General features: G+C 35.0%; 1 protein-coding gene across 2 annotated transcripts in view; it reads left to right on the top strand.

The window, feature by feature from the left end:
* LOC136200956 (isoamylase 1, chloroplastic) overlaps positions 1-8,967 on the top strand; it is a 33,628-nt gene extending 24,661 nt beyond the window's left edge. The window contains exons 12-18 of one of the 2 annotated variants that reach the window (XM_065991469.1): positions 5,788-5,880; positions 6,238-6,396; positions 6,996-7,079; positions 7,184-7,264; positions 7,348-7,430; positions 7,516-7,633; positions 8,033-8,967. In XM_065991469.1, coding sequence (XP_065847541.1) covers positions 5,788-5,880; positions 6,238-6,396; positions 6,996-7,079; positions 7,184-7,264; positions 7,348-7,430; positions 7,516-7,633; positions 8,033-8,296 — 882 coding nt within the window. In that variant the 3' untranslated portion in view covers positions 8,297-8,967. The remainder of the gene's footprint in view (positions 1-5,787; positions 5,881-6,237; positions 6,397-6,995; positions 7,080-7,183; positions 7,265-7,347; positions 7,431-7,515; positions 7,634-8,032) is intronic. The other variant, XM_065991462.1, reaches the window with a different exon arrangement.
* The last annotated feature ends 5,488 nt before the right edge of the window (positions 8,968-14,455 follow it).

The raw sequence follows: 14,455 nt of genomic DNA, 5'->3' as shown, positions 1-14,455 counted from the left end.
CAGAAACATCATATATATATATCATATATGTTACCATTAACTCTTTTTCTTTTTTCTTTTTTTCACAATCCTATCAGATTCATGTTGTAACGAGTGCCAATTTGTTCCAGAGAGAAGTAAGAGGAATTATTTAATTGTATTTAGTTAATTAAAATATTAAAAAAGTATATTATATTTCGGTTCGGTTTTGTTTGGTTTTAAACCGAACAGAACCAAATCAAACCAAAAACCAAACTATCTTCAAAATCAGAACCGAACCGAACCAAATTACAATTCGGTTCGGTTTGGTTCCGTTTTTTCGGTCCAGTTTTATCGGTTTTTAAGTTTTTGGTTCGGTTCTGCTCACCCCTTGATTGGAACAGGCCACGTAGTGTTGTATTTAAGGAGTTTTATTGGCAAGGGTTGATTGGGAGTATTCCACCTAACGCGAACCACCATGTCACTCACGAAGGTAAAGCTTGTTTGTACCATGGTCATAACATAGATGAATGCAAAGATTGGAGGGACATGTATCAACTATCGATGGATGATGAGGTGATCCTAGATCCAAATCGGGCGTTTGGTGTTGTTTGAAGTTTATTATTTTCCTTTGTAATGACCTAGGTATGCCATTTTTGTAAAAACATGTCGCTTGATGTTGAAGCTCAATGTGGTTGGACTGCATATCCGCGTAATACTTAATGTTGCGAGAATTTGTAGTTGTGTTGAAGTATCCTTCAATTTTCTCATGGGGAGGTTTATGTTTTATTAATTTCTCTTTAGCAAAGAGTTCTGAATGAGTGGCCTCTAGCCATTGTGCCAACATTGGGACTTATTACTCGATGAGGGCAAGTCCTTAGTGGGCCCGTAATGTTACGGGGTTTTGGCAGATTGCGGGGTCTTGACCACCGCGCTCTCATGGGGAGAGCCTTGGGCGTGCCTAGCGTAAATTATGCGAAGTTACCCTGGGGCTTTTTGCAGAAGTATGTTTACAAAAACGATGCCTTGGTGGGCAATTTCATTGAAACTAACACATGAGCGTCTGTACATTCCATGAGTTATTGAGTGGTTCTCCTGTTAAATATGCTAATTTGTAAGCTCTGTTATGTAAGTCCGCTATGACTGTATAGGTTCCTTACCAATTTTGGCCTAGCTTGCCTCTAGCTCGTGGCGGTTGAGATGCTGCGGCGTCTCGCAACACTAAGTCACCTATATTGAAACTGTGCGACCGAAGCCTTTGATTGTGGTGTGGCCCTCCGTGATTGAAAAATCAAGAACTGGTTTAATGGGTTGTGGATTGTATCTGCCCATGTCCTCGATGTCTTTGACCACCAAGGTTGTTTGAGGGTGAGTGGCTTGCTAGTGGATTTCCCTCGCGAGTTGTCAGTCTCCTGTGATGACTAAGTTTTCTACAGCGATTGGGAGAGTGAGGCTTAAAAGTCGGAGATGTTGATGGTGGCTACTGTGACGAAGATGAGGGGTTTGCCTAGGATGGCGTTGTATGCGAGCGGGATATCTACCATTACCCAATCCACTAGAAGTTAGACTCCTTTGGCTCCTTGAGGAAAAAGACAGGCAGAGAAATGAAGCCGAGGATCAGTACTTCGATGTCGGAGAGCCCGACCAAAGGGAAGGTACCCTCGTGGAGCTTGCTCTTGCTGCACTTGATTGCTTCTAGTGCCTTCGAAGTTAAAAGGTTGACCGAGCTGTCTGTGTCCACTAAAATTCTATGCACATTGAAGTCTGTGATTGCTAGTGTGACTACTAAGGCTTCCGAGTTAGAGGTGCAGACTGGTAGTTGGACGACGAGAGCTTCTCCAGATGTGCCTTTCCTTTTTCCGGCGAGGTTGGCATTGGCATGAGAAGGCGCTCCTTCCCGAATGACCTGAATTTCGCCCTTGATAGCAGGGTCTCTTGGGGTCCTACCTTGGTAGTTGCTCCCGGGGCCTTGGATGATTGTCCACTTGGCAGGCAATTTTGGGTGGGGCTCCTTGGTCTAGGAGCTTGTCGATCTCTTTGCAGTTCTCTGTTGAGTCTGTTGAGTGCCCGGAGGACTTATGATATTTGCAATAAAGCTCTTTGTCAGTTCGAGGCTTGGGAGGCCTATCCGAGGAGGACAAGTTGTATGATTGTCCGGGCTTGCAAGGTAGTTGAGGGGCAGCCATATCAGATAAATGTACTTCTCAACCACTTGAGTGGCTTGTCTTGGACGTGGCACGGGAGTCCGCTCTATCTTCTTCTAGCCGCGGGCGCTAGGGCAAAGGACCATCATCTCTCTTGGCTCTTCCTACCTTTTTTAGATCGGCAGATTGCCCAGACCTTTCTTCTCATTTTCCATCGCTTTTAGATTTGTCTTTCTCGGACTCCTCGTAGCCTGTCGGTCTATCACATTCGACGTAGCGTACGAAAGTCTGCGCCATAGCCATGTGTTCCTCGAAGGAACGAGGGAGCTTGCAGAAACACTTCATTTTATAGGCTCGTAGGATGTTCCTTTAGCTAGAGCGTGTTGAGGCATTTGATTTGGGAAGCCAGGTGATGGAACCTCGCTAGGAAATTTCTGGGGGGCTCAATTGGCCTTTGTCGCAGACTGTTTAGAGCCGAACTGATTCTTTTGACCGTAGCCGCGGGTCGCGAAGCGGGGGAGGAAAAGGTCTTTGAGTAGGACAAAAAGGCTCATAAGTTCGGGGCCAAACCCATGTACCATTCTTGTGGACTCGCACACAGGGTGGTTGGAAAAACTTTACACATTGATGTCCTCATCCTTTGAGTATAAGTTTATGGTACTCATAAACGAAGCTACATGGCTGTTGGGTCTTTGGTGCCGAAATAGAAAGTTAGCTTGGGTTTTCCAATCTTTGGGAAATCGGGTGTCAATGATGCGATGTACAAGGGGGTTTTGCTTGACGCTACGTTCCCCCCATATTTCCATCTAAGGCTCGCTTGTCAAGACACCTTCAGATCTTGGATTCTAATAGGTCCTCGACATCCTCTGGAGCCAAGGTTATCAATGTCGAGGTTTGCTATGACAGTGCCAGCTGGATGAGTCCGGAGGGTTGTGGTGCTCCAAGGGGAGATTGCACGTGATGCGCCGCCAGTGGGGTGGTTTCGGCGGGAAATAGTGAGATTGGTGCTGCCGGGGCTTAGGAGTTTGCGCTTATAGTGAAGTTGCTTGGGCCTTAAGAATTCCCAAAGCTTGGTGTTTTTGTCCTGGAGGACTGTTTGCTGCTCAATGATTTCATCTTTCCCGCCGTTTGGACCGATTGGGTAGTATGAAAACTCTTTATTACGTTGATGAGCTGTGAGGAGGACCCGGATGTCTCTTTATCGGAATCGACCTTCGTGAGTTGTGAGACAAGATTTTGAGCCAGCCAGACTGGGCTCAGCAGGGCTTCTTCTTGCACGGCACGATAGGAGTTTATCATTTCTTTTATCGGGGTGGGCGCTGCTTGTTTATGAGTCATGATGTTTCGTCGAGGAGAGTTCGTAATAGATGATGATGGACCTCCCTAATGATTCTTTCATCCGATGCTCTTCTTGCGGATGCTCTGACAATCAAGTCATTCTAGAATGCAAGAGATAGATAAAATATAATAGAAAAGGAAATAGAGACAGAATGTTGGGATCTCCTACCAACAGCGTTGATTTGTCTTTATATAGAGCTTTGTGTGATTCATGGGTGTCTATAGGCCTGATTTAATTTAAGTAATGGGTCTGCCTTGTTGTGATGGACCTTGCTTTATTGTGATGGGTTCTGCTGGGCTATCCATATACCTCATCACATCCTATTTATGTATAAGATTCCTACTTATAAAAGAATAAAATCTATATTGCAGATTTTAATTTGACTTCATTATAATCCATTTAAATATGGTAATAACAATACTATCGTTCTCACCTTTCCCTTAGTTCGGCAATCCTGAATTGAACTTTGTTAATTATTTTGCAGTTAAGCATAATCATAACTAGTACTCATTTAAATATCTCTACCGTTGTCAACTTTATGACCATTTGTTTGCTTACTAGAAGATGATTCTAATTATTGGCATTCTGTAAATCTTTATGTTTCACGGTGCTTTGCTTGCTAAACAACATAGGATACTTGTTTCCTTGGCATTTCCAATGCTAAGAACTTATGGTTTTGTTAACATAACTTGGAATTCATTTACACATGTCTTAGATTGGTTATTACTCGAACATCATAATCAAATTGAAAATCCCACAGCATATATTTGTAACAAAGACCTATCTAGTCTAGGGCATGATTCAAATTCAAAAGTATGGGGTTACTTAATAATGCCATAAAAAATGAACTTTTGCTTCATATTGGTGTCTATCTTTTCAGTCAAAACTTCCTTCAGTCTCCAATCCCAACACGCCCAATTTTTGAAGTTTTAGCCTTCTGGATTTGTCCCTCTTCCCTCTTGAATATGCCTACCTCTTTAGAAGTAATTCATGATTCAAGACGTTGGTGTTTCAGTCAAGTATTTTTTACAACATGATGCTATATATCTTATTCTCAAAGCCTTTCTTCTGCTTGTACCCTCAACATAGAATAAGAAAGTTTGCATGGTTCCATTAATTGAGTTTTCATGTGGAATTCCTAGATAAAACTTTTATTTAGACAGGTATCAGTTGCCTTCTCTTGAGTTTCTATCGCCTCCAAAAAGAATAGAGAACAAAATGAAAACAAGGTCAAACAACAACAACAATAAAGCCTTAGTCCCGAAATGATTCGGGGTCGGCTAACATGAACCATCATATAAAACCGTGAAATCAAGTCGTGTCAGCGACACAAATTTTCTCCCTCCACTCTGTCCTATCCACTATCATATTTTCCTCAATCCCCAATAAACTCATATCACTCTCGATCACCCTCCTCCAAGTTTGCTTAGGTCTTCCCCTATCCCTCACCACTACATCCCTTTGCCACTCTTCAGTCCTTCTAACCGGCGCATCAAGCGCTCTTCGTCTTACATGGCCAAACCACCTTAGTCGGTTTTCCCTCATTTTATTCTCAATAGTTGTAACCTTTTGTCCTAATTATTTCATTACTCACCCGATCCTTTCTCGTATGACCACACATCCATCTCAACATACGCATCTCCGCCACTGACATCTTATGAATGTTACAGTGTTTCACTGCCCAACACTCCGTACCATATAACAATGTTGGTCTGATTGTCGTGCGGTAGAATTTTCCCTTCAATCTATTAGGCATGCCGAGGTCACAAAAGAAACCCGTAGCACTCTTCCACTTCGCCCACCCAGATTTAATCCTATGAGCAACATCTCCATCTACTTCTCCATCCGTTTGGATAATAGATCCTAAATACCGGAAGCAATCTGATGCTTGAACAACTCTCCCATCTAGGGTGATTGTCCCTGCCTCCCTACTTCTATCGCCACTAAACTTACACTCCAAATATTCTGTCTTACTTCGGCTCAACTTAAAGCCTCTAGATTCTAAAGTTTGTCTCTATAGTTCCAACTCTCTCCACGCCTTCTTTCGTCTCATCAACCAACACAATATCATCTACAAACAACATGCACCATGGTATACCATCTTGAAGTGAACTCGTTAGTTCATCCAAAACAAGGTCAAAAAGAAGGCAAAAATTGTTTGGCTGAAACAGCTCATATATTTGTTCTCTGGCTGCATGTAAAATAATATTACCTCTGTCCAATGGTTTAATTACAGAAACATCATAAGCTCTTATTGTTAAATATAATCTTGAAATATTTTAATTAGTTATACGCTAAAGTTGATTCGTCTTTTATTTTATTATTTTTCCTTTTTGATCAATGTAGTATCGTGACGTTGTAAGACAGTTCATCAAAGGTACAGATGGCTTTTCTGGGGCTTTTGCTGAATGTCTATGTGGGAGCCCTAATTTGTACCAGGTATTACTTTATAGTTTTCTATTATACTTTCTAGTATATGTGACGTTATATTATTTTTTAATTTTAAACCTTACTGTTTATTTGCTCATCTGTTTTACTTTAATCATCTATTTTGTGCTTTTCAATTAAAATGTTTATACTTGATGAACTTGCGTCTCAATACTCATATTATATTAGTGCTGGACTCTCTGAATGAGAAATCTGGTAAACATATCCATAAAATCTGAACGTATTGCCATGTGTTTACTTGCGTTTGAATTCATGTAATATATGGATATACTTTATATAATTTATTTAAGCATAATAATTTTCCTTATCTCTTAGAGCAACAAATAATTGTATTTCTGAATGAAACAGGAAGGAGGAAGGAAACCATGGAACAGCATCAACTTCATATGTGCTCATGATGGTTTTACTTTGGCAGATCTAGTGACCTATAACAACAAAAATAACTTGGCAAATGGGGAAGACAACAATGATGGGGAGAATCATAACAATAGCTGGAACTGTGGGCAGGTAAAGTTAATTTTGTGGATACTTGGTTGTGCCAAGTCATATTGCTACCTTGAGCGACAGGGCTGCCTATGTAATTTACTTCGAAATTCATGTGGTTAGCGCACAGTTCCTTGATATTGGAGCACAAATGATGCGAAACTTTTTGAAACTCCGTTTATCTTTTTTCCTGTTTTATGGAGTCTTTGATGAAGTAGATGTTCTGATGAAGTTGAGGTTTTTTACCTCCATCTCAGGTTATGCTTCCCAAAATCACATGGGGGTGTGCTTTGTTGGTCTTATTGAACTTTTAGAACATTTGTTTTTTTTTTCTAGGAGGAATATTTTCCATTTTTCTCTTATAAATTCACTAATTTTTCTGTGAGCCAATTGAACAGTTACTAGATTACATGGTATAGGTAACCCTTTCATATGACAGTGTCTTAGATTAAAATGAGTATTACTTGTCTTATATTAAACAAAGGTTATTATTAGACTGTTAGAAACTGGTATATTTAGCTTTTTTTTTTTAAGAAAAAAAAACCTCTTGAGGTTATTACAGCAAAGGCACATTTTCTTTATTTTTTGTGCTCATTCATTACGTTTGTCAAATTGCCACATAGGAAGGGGAATTCGCAAGCATTGCTGTGAAGAAGTTGAGGAAACGACAAATGCGGAATTTATTTGTTTGTCTCATGGTTTCTCAAGTGAGGTTCTATTTATTCTCATAATTTTGAATTTGTTACTAATAATATGACTCTTATCCCAAAAATGTTAATAAACAGACTGATGAGATCTTTTATCCGAGCAGGGTGTTCCAATGATATATATGGGTGATGAATACGGTCACACAAAAAGGGGAAACAACAATACATATTGCCATGATAACTATGTGATCTTCTGCACTCTTCTACTGGTCTGAATCTATATAATGAACAATGATGTTTTATGTGCTTATTGAGTAACATGATGCAGATCAACTACTTCAGGTGGGATAAGAAGGAAGAATCTGCATCAGATTTCTACAGATTTTGCTGCCTGATGACCAGCTTCCGCCAGTGAGTGTTTTTATGGAAAAAACTGCTTGTGAAATTTGCTTTTCCTTTGAACTATGTTTCCCTTGTATCATTTGTGATCTTGCAGCGAATGCGAGTCCCTTGGTCTGAATGACTTCCCAACAGCAGACAGATTACAATGGCATGGTCATATTCCTGCAATGCCTGATTGGTCAGAAACAAGCCGCTTTGTGGGCTTTACACTGGTATGCTTTTTCATTGTCAGCCCTAACCACACCACACCTTAAGCTTCCGCCTCCCAGAAAATTAAATGAAAAAAAAAGAAAAAGAACGGAAATGGTTTCACTTGTTCCTACTTCTCAGCTAGTAAATGACGTTTCAGTAGGACCTATTACCAAACTCAGTGTCATGCATAGCTGGCCTTCAGAAATGATAAGTATCTGATAGGCCTATAATATAAAGCTTTAGAATGCTATAATTATGATATGCACATCACATCACAGCATACCCATATTATATATTTGCACTCCTTATGCTGAAAAACAACTCCATTGTATACCTTTAAAAGTGGAAATTTATGGATAGATTATTTTGTTTGATAATTACTACACGACTAATGGTTATTTGTTGCGAGCATTTACCAGATTGACTTGGTGAAGGGAGAGATCTACATTGGGTTTAATGCTAGTCATTTGCCTGTTATGGTGGCACTTCCAGAACGGCCGGGATTCAGATGGGAGCCTCTGGTAGACACCGGAAAGTCTGCACCATTCGACTTCCTATCTAGCAACCTCCCTGAAAGAGGCATTGCTATTAAGCAGTATTCTCACTTCCTTGATGCCAATTCATATCCTATGCTAAGTTATTCTTCCATCATCCTCATTCTTACCCCTGACATTAATAACTAATTATCCATATTAAAAGATAAATAAATATAAAATAAGTTTTTCCAATTTTAGGCAAGTTCATTCTAATAGAAGAAGTTTTTAGCATTTGGGAAATGACAAATGAAACTTCTTGGGCTTTGTCTCCAGTAAGTAGAAAAGGATTTAGTAATATTTATAATTTCCAAACTACTTGTCTGTGGTTCTATCATTAATATTGTATAGTGAAGTTTTAAAAAAAAATCTGGGAAATAATACTTCATTTTAAACGTTTAAAATTAAATAAATGACCAATTTTTCCATCTACTTCAAAATTATAATTAATCGAAACAAGTATCCTCGGGTTTCTTTATGATAAGGTTTTTTTGGGTTGGCTAGACATTCCCAACCTATAAAAAGGTACCTAATCTTTCTAAGAAAAGACTAAATTTTTAGCCCTACTTATTTGATAGTTATTTGCTTGTCATTTTTATTCTTCCAAATAATTTTGTCAGATAAATTAAAATAATTTTATGCATTTTTTCAATTAGTTTGTCATTATGTCAATAACATTTAGATTTTTTTTTTGTGATCAACTTATATGTGGTAGAATATCTTTTTTAAAGGTATACGAGATAGATTTAGTTGATATTTTGACAGGTTATTTGTAACTATATTAATAACACAATAAATATCATGAAAATTTACAATGTAATAATTAAATAATGGTTAAATCAATCCGTTCTCATTGTGTAAGGTAAATTTGATTTTGTTTTGCAAATTTTAGGGGTAAAGTTGTATAAATTTGTACCTTAGGAGTAGATGTTTACTTTTTAAAAAATGATAAAGTTGTATCATGCCTTCTTCTTTATCATATTATTTTGGCTTAAACCATTATTTAGCTCTCGATCTATCCAAAATTTTGTTATTTGGCCTCTGGTAGAGAAAGAAATAGAGAGAGAGAAAAAAAGAGTTAGGAATTGGAGGTAATAAAATTCATAGAGTTTTTACTTACAACGTAATAGAAAGAGTTTCATAATTTTCTTCAAAACTCTCTTTAATTAAGCCAATGTTGTTTTACTTTTTAAAAAATGATAAAGTTGTATCATGCCTTCTTCTTTATCATATTATTTTGGCTTAAACCATTATTTAGCTCTCGATCTATCCAAAATTTTGTTATTTGGCCTCTGGTAGAGAAAGAAATAGAGAGAGAGAAAAAAAGAGTTAGGAATTGGAGGTAATAAAATTCGTAGAGTTTTTACTTACAACGTAATAGAAAGAGTTTCATAATTTTCTTCAAAACTCTCTTTAATTAAGCCAATGTTGTTTTAATCCATTTAAAATTTTAAACACATATTTTTTTAATGAAGCATATGAATCGGTAGACTCGCTCGATTCACCATCGATTCAGGCGTCATGTCCAATTCAAGTACGCTTTCTTCCGTTTTAGATTTTTTTTTATTGTTTTCTCAATTCTCCGATTTTACAATTTTCAATTTTTTCAATTTAAAAAATATAAATTATGAATAAACACATTTTTTTGAAATTTAAATAAGATAAATAAAAGACAAAGTGGGAATATAGAGAATTATATGGGTTGAATGAGTTATATGGATTATGATAAACCATCAAAAATAAGATTTATAATTCATTCAACTCTTCTAATCCATTGTAACCCACTTAACATTATCTTTCATGGGTTGGATGGATTAAATTTGGTGGGTTATAATAATCCAACCAATTTTGAACACCCCTTAGTACATATAAGAGGGGATAACGGTTTTGTCAAGTTTTTATCTAAATTGAGTGAATTTTTACCAATTAGGATAGTTCATAAGCCAAATGTGACCGAATAATAGATTAGGTGCTAAATTAATTTTTTTTGAATAGTTCAAGGCTCGGTAACATTTTAAGCCTATTATTTTGAAGTAAATACTCGAAAACCCGTGCGATGCACGAGGTATGAAACTTTTATATAATTTAGATAAATAAATAAATTGACATATTTACTTTTAAATAATTTTATATCATGCTATAAAAAAATTTATATTATGTATATTTGAAATTAATATATATTTTTTAATGATAATTCAAATTAAATTAATTTTAAAAACAATTGACTACTTTTTTATAAAATTTTAACTAAAGATGAATGATTTATTTATTTTTAAAAAATTCAATGATTTGTACTTTTTAGGATTTTAATACATTTTCATATTCCAAATATTCTGTGAAACAATAATAATAAAATAGCAGATTAATTAAGAAATATATTAGAATATAATAAAAAAATCAAAAATTGAATTAAACTATAATTAAAATTAAATATTATATTTACGATACAAAAGAATTACAATATAGGTTAAACAAAAATTGAATTAAACTACAATTAAAATTAAATATTATTTCTACGATACAAAAGAATTACAATCTATGTTAAAATGGAAGCAACATCAATATATTATTCTATAAACTATTACAATCAATATTTTTCTAATGTTGCATATGAAAAAACTTTATCAATTCAATATGTTGCATATAAAAAAATAAAATTCGTAAGAATTAGTCACAAATTCATCTTGATGATAATTATTTTGGTTGATGGAATTTCATGATCACCAAGTATTCAAATTCAATTATTCATTCTGCTACATTAACCCAATATATCTAATTGAATCAGTTTAAGATAAGGATTTCTCCTATTTTCATCTCGTAATATCTCATCAAGACATTCGATCAATTTGTTCTTTATTCTTTCACTATATAGAATATCAGCCCATACTCGCAGATATCACTTATTTGACTTCATTAATATTTTCTAATAATTATATATTCTTGAATTTTGTAAGTAAGAAAAACAAACAAAAGAATTGAAAAAAATGAAGAGACGAAAAAGATAATTAGGAGAGAACCATGCCCATTAATTAAACATTTTATTTTTTCTTAATAAAGTATTAAGTCCATAAATTAATTTTAGTTAAATAGAATTAAATCGCAATTGTAACCACTCAGTACGAAGAAAAAAAACGTTTTATAATCAATATGTAAAATTAATTATATTAATTAGAATCATTATGCTCAACATTAGAGAATTTGAAGAGATTCAAATAATAATATTTTCTTAATTAATATTTTTCAATAATTTGTCCTATGATCATATTTCATTTTCATCTGTTAAAAACTCTTGAAATACTAACAATTTTGTACGAACCATAATATAATAGTTAAAAATTATATAAGCCAATGTTGCAAAAGCAATTATCTCAATATCCATAATTAATGTACATTTTTAGGATTTTGAGCATCAAAATATATTTTTATTTACCTTGATTTTGAATTCGTATCTAGCATAATCCACATTCTTCAAGAATAAACATCTTATCAACCGTATTAGACGCTTACAATCTCCTTGTCTAGAAAATTGAAAAAAAATAACTTCTTGATAATAATAATAATAATAATAATAATAATAATAATAATAATAATATAACATAATTTATATTGAAATAAACTTCATTGTAAGTATAATATTCCAATATCTCTTTAATATTTTATTTAATATGTCTCAAACTTCAATGAACAACTATCGTGTGAAACTTTATATCTATTTGTACCAAAATGCATAAAAATAAAAAATACAGTCCATATCAATTAGCTAAACTCAAACTAAAAAAAATGAGTGGATTTCAACATGTTCCGAATTAGAAAAATTAATCTAACTTCAATTAAAACTAAAAATTGAGTTCATAAAAAGCCGAAAATCTAAATTTTAGTTAGAGTTAACAATCAAAACGATAACACATAGGAACATATACTAAAAAAGAATGCAAATATACAAAATCTTTATTTTAGTCATTTTGAAAAATAAATAAATAAAAAAGAAAACATGGATAAGGTAGCGAGAGGTATGGAATATGGATAACGACAGAAATGAAATTTCATCTCTGAAAGAATGAAACTATAACAACAATTGTTTAATAAAAATAAAATAACAACACAATTGAGAAAGCCAAAAATTGAGTTCATATAAAGCCGAAAATCTAAATTTTAGTTAAGAGTTAGCAATCGAAACGATAACACCTAGCAACATATACTAAAAAAGAATACAAATTTACAAAATCTTTATTTTAGTCATTTTGAAAAAAAAAAGACAAATAAAAAAGAAAACATGGATAAGGTAGCGAGAGGTATGGAACCTGGGTAACGACATAAATGGAATTTTATCTCTGAAAAATGAAACTATAACAACTATTGTTTAATAAAAAAAAAAAACAAAAACGCAATTGAGAACAAAAATAACTACAACATATGAAAAAAAATCGAATAATTACCTTGAGAAACATAAAAATTTCTTGTAATTTTTGACACTTTTGTGTTTTCCGGTTTTAGTTGTTCATGCATCTTCTATTTCTGTCGGATTTCTTCAATTGAAACTATCAGTTTGGAAAAAAAAAGACAAATAAAAATGAAAACATTGATAAGATATCGAGAGGTATAGAACCTGAGTAACAACAGAAATGAATCTGAAAGATGAAACTATAACAACTATTGTTTAATAAAAATAAAACAACAACATAATTGAGAACAAAATAACTACAACATATGAAAAAAATCTAATATTTACCTTCAGAAAAATATAATACTATCTATCGTGACCAATGAATATAATGATGGAATACTATCTACCATGCTTTATATAGAAGTTTATTTGTGACTTTTGGATTTTCTTTGCTTTGTGTTTTTTCATCTTCCCGTAACTCTTGCTTTCTTTTATTATTTTAATTAATAGGCTAGTAATTATTTAATATATTATAAATATAAATTTGTTATTTTTAATTAATTAAATATTTATTTTTAATTAATTAAATATTTTTAATCTAATTTTTTACTACGTTGACAACTCATCAAAAAGACCTTTAAAACACTTCTTCTCATTTCTCTCTGCTTCCGTAATTATATATAGTATAGATTTAAGGCCTACACCTTTCAGTTTTGCTTAACGTCACTTCATAATTTTATATTTTTCTGAAAGCGATTTTTTTATTATTTAATTAGCAACTATGATCTATGTTGCATGACAACGGATATCAAAGTACATTGGAAAACAATATTTATAAAACATGGAGAGGAAATGTAATGGTACATTCATAAATATTAAAAGTGAGCTGCTATATACCACCATGGTTATACTTTCTACCGCACTTTTTTGACAATTTTGCCCTCCTCATAATTTAAACTCAAAAACTCAAAACTCTCAAATCCTCTCTAGCTTTTTGGATTTTCAAAAAACCCGACCTAAAACGACATGCCGCCAAAGCCAGGAGCGGGTAAAGGCTTCATGAATGCTCCGGTAAGTTTTTTTGTTTAAAATTAAACTGAAATCACGGGTTCCGCCTCCGAATTGGATGCGGAACCCGTATGAATACAGCCTAAACGGCGGCGCCGTGCTGTTTCCACCACGGATGGAACGGACGACCTGGCCGTTCCACCCCTGGTGGAAACGGCACCCGCCGTTTGTTCCACCGTACGGTGGAACGAACGGCTCTATCGTTCCACCTTACGGTGGAACGATAGGCGCATTCGTTCCACCGTAAGGTGGAACGAACGACATGCTCGTTCCACCTTACGGTGGAACGGGCACGGCACCCAGGTCGGCCCTATGGCCGACATGAGCGCCGGAACCGTTCGGCCCAGCGGCTGGACGGTTGCGGCGCTCTGTTTAGGCAAAAATGGGCCCGAAATTTTGTTTTTTTTAAATAACTTCGTTCGACCCGGCCTATAGCAATGCAAAATTATTAAAAAAATCGAAAAATGAGAAATTGAGTATATTTAAATAAAAATGCGTTATTTGTTTATATGTGTAAAATGTTTTTGGTTTTACAGGCTGATAATGCTGAGGCCCGTTCTGGACAGAGACATACAAGGTCACGTGTTGTGACTGCCTCTGCCCGGAGGGAACGGGCGAAGCAGATATTGATGGGGGATGCCCAGAGGGCACAGCCTGAGGAGATGGCGGATGCTGTGGAGATGGACGGAGATGACTCTATGCCTCCTCAGAGTTCATCCTCTGTGCGAGTACCTACTAAGACCATACCGAGGGGTCGTGACGGACGTTTTGCTTTTACAGCAGGGTCGTCTTCGGGTGAGAAATTTAAATTTAATTATTATTATATGATTTATTCGTGATTATTATAAAATATACGA

Source organism: Euphorbia lathyris, chromosome 1, assembly GCF_963576675.1.
Source record: "Euphorbia lathyris chromosome 1, ddEupLath1.1, whole genome shotgun sequence".
In the NCBI taxonomy this organism is placed as follows: Eukaryota; Viridiplantae; Streptophyta; class Magnoliopsida; order Malpighiales; family Euphorbiaceae; genus Euphorbia; species Euphorbia lathyris.
This window is presented reverse-complemented; position numbering and strand designations above follow the sequence as displayed.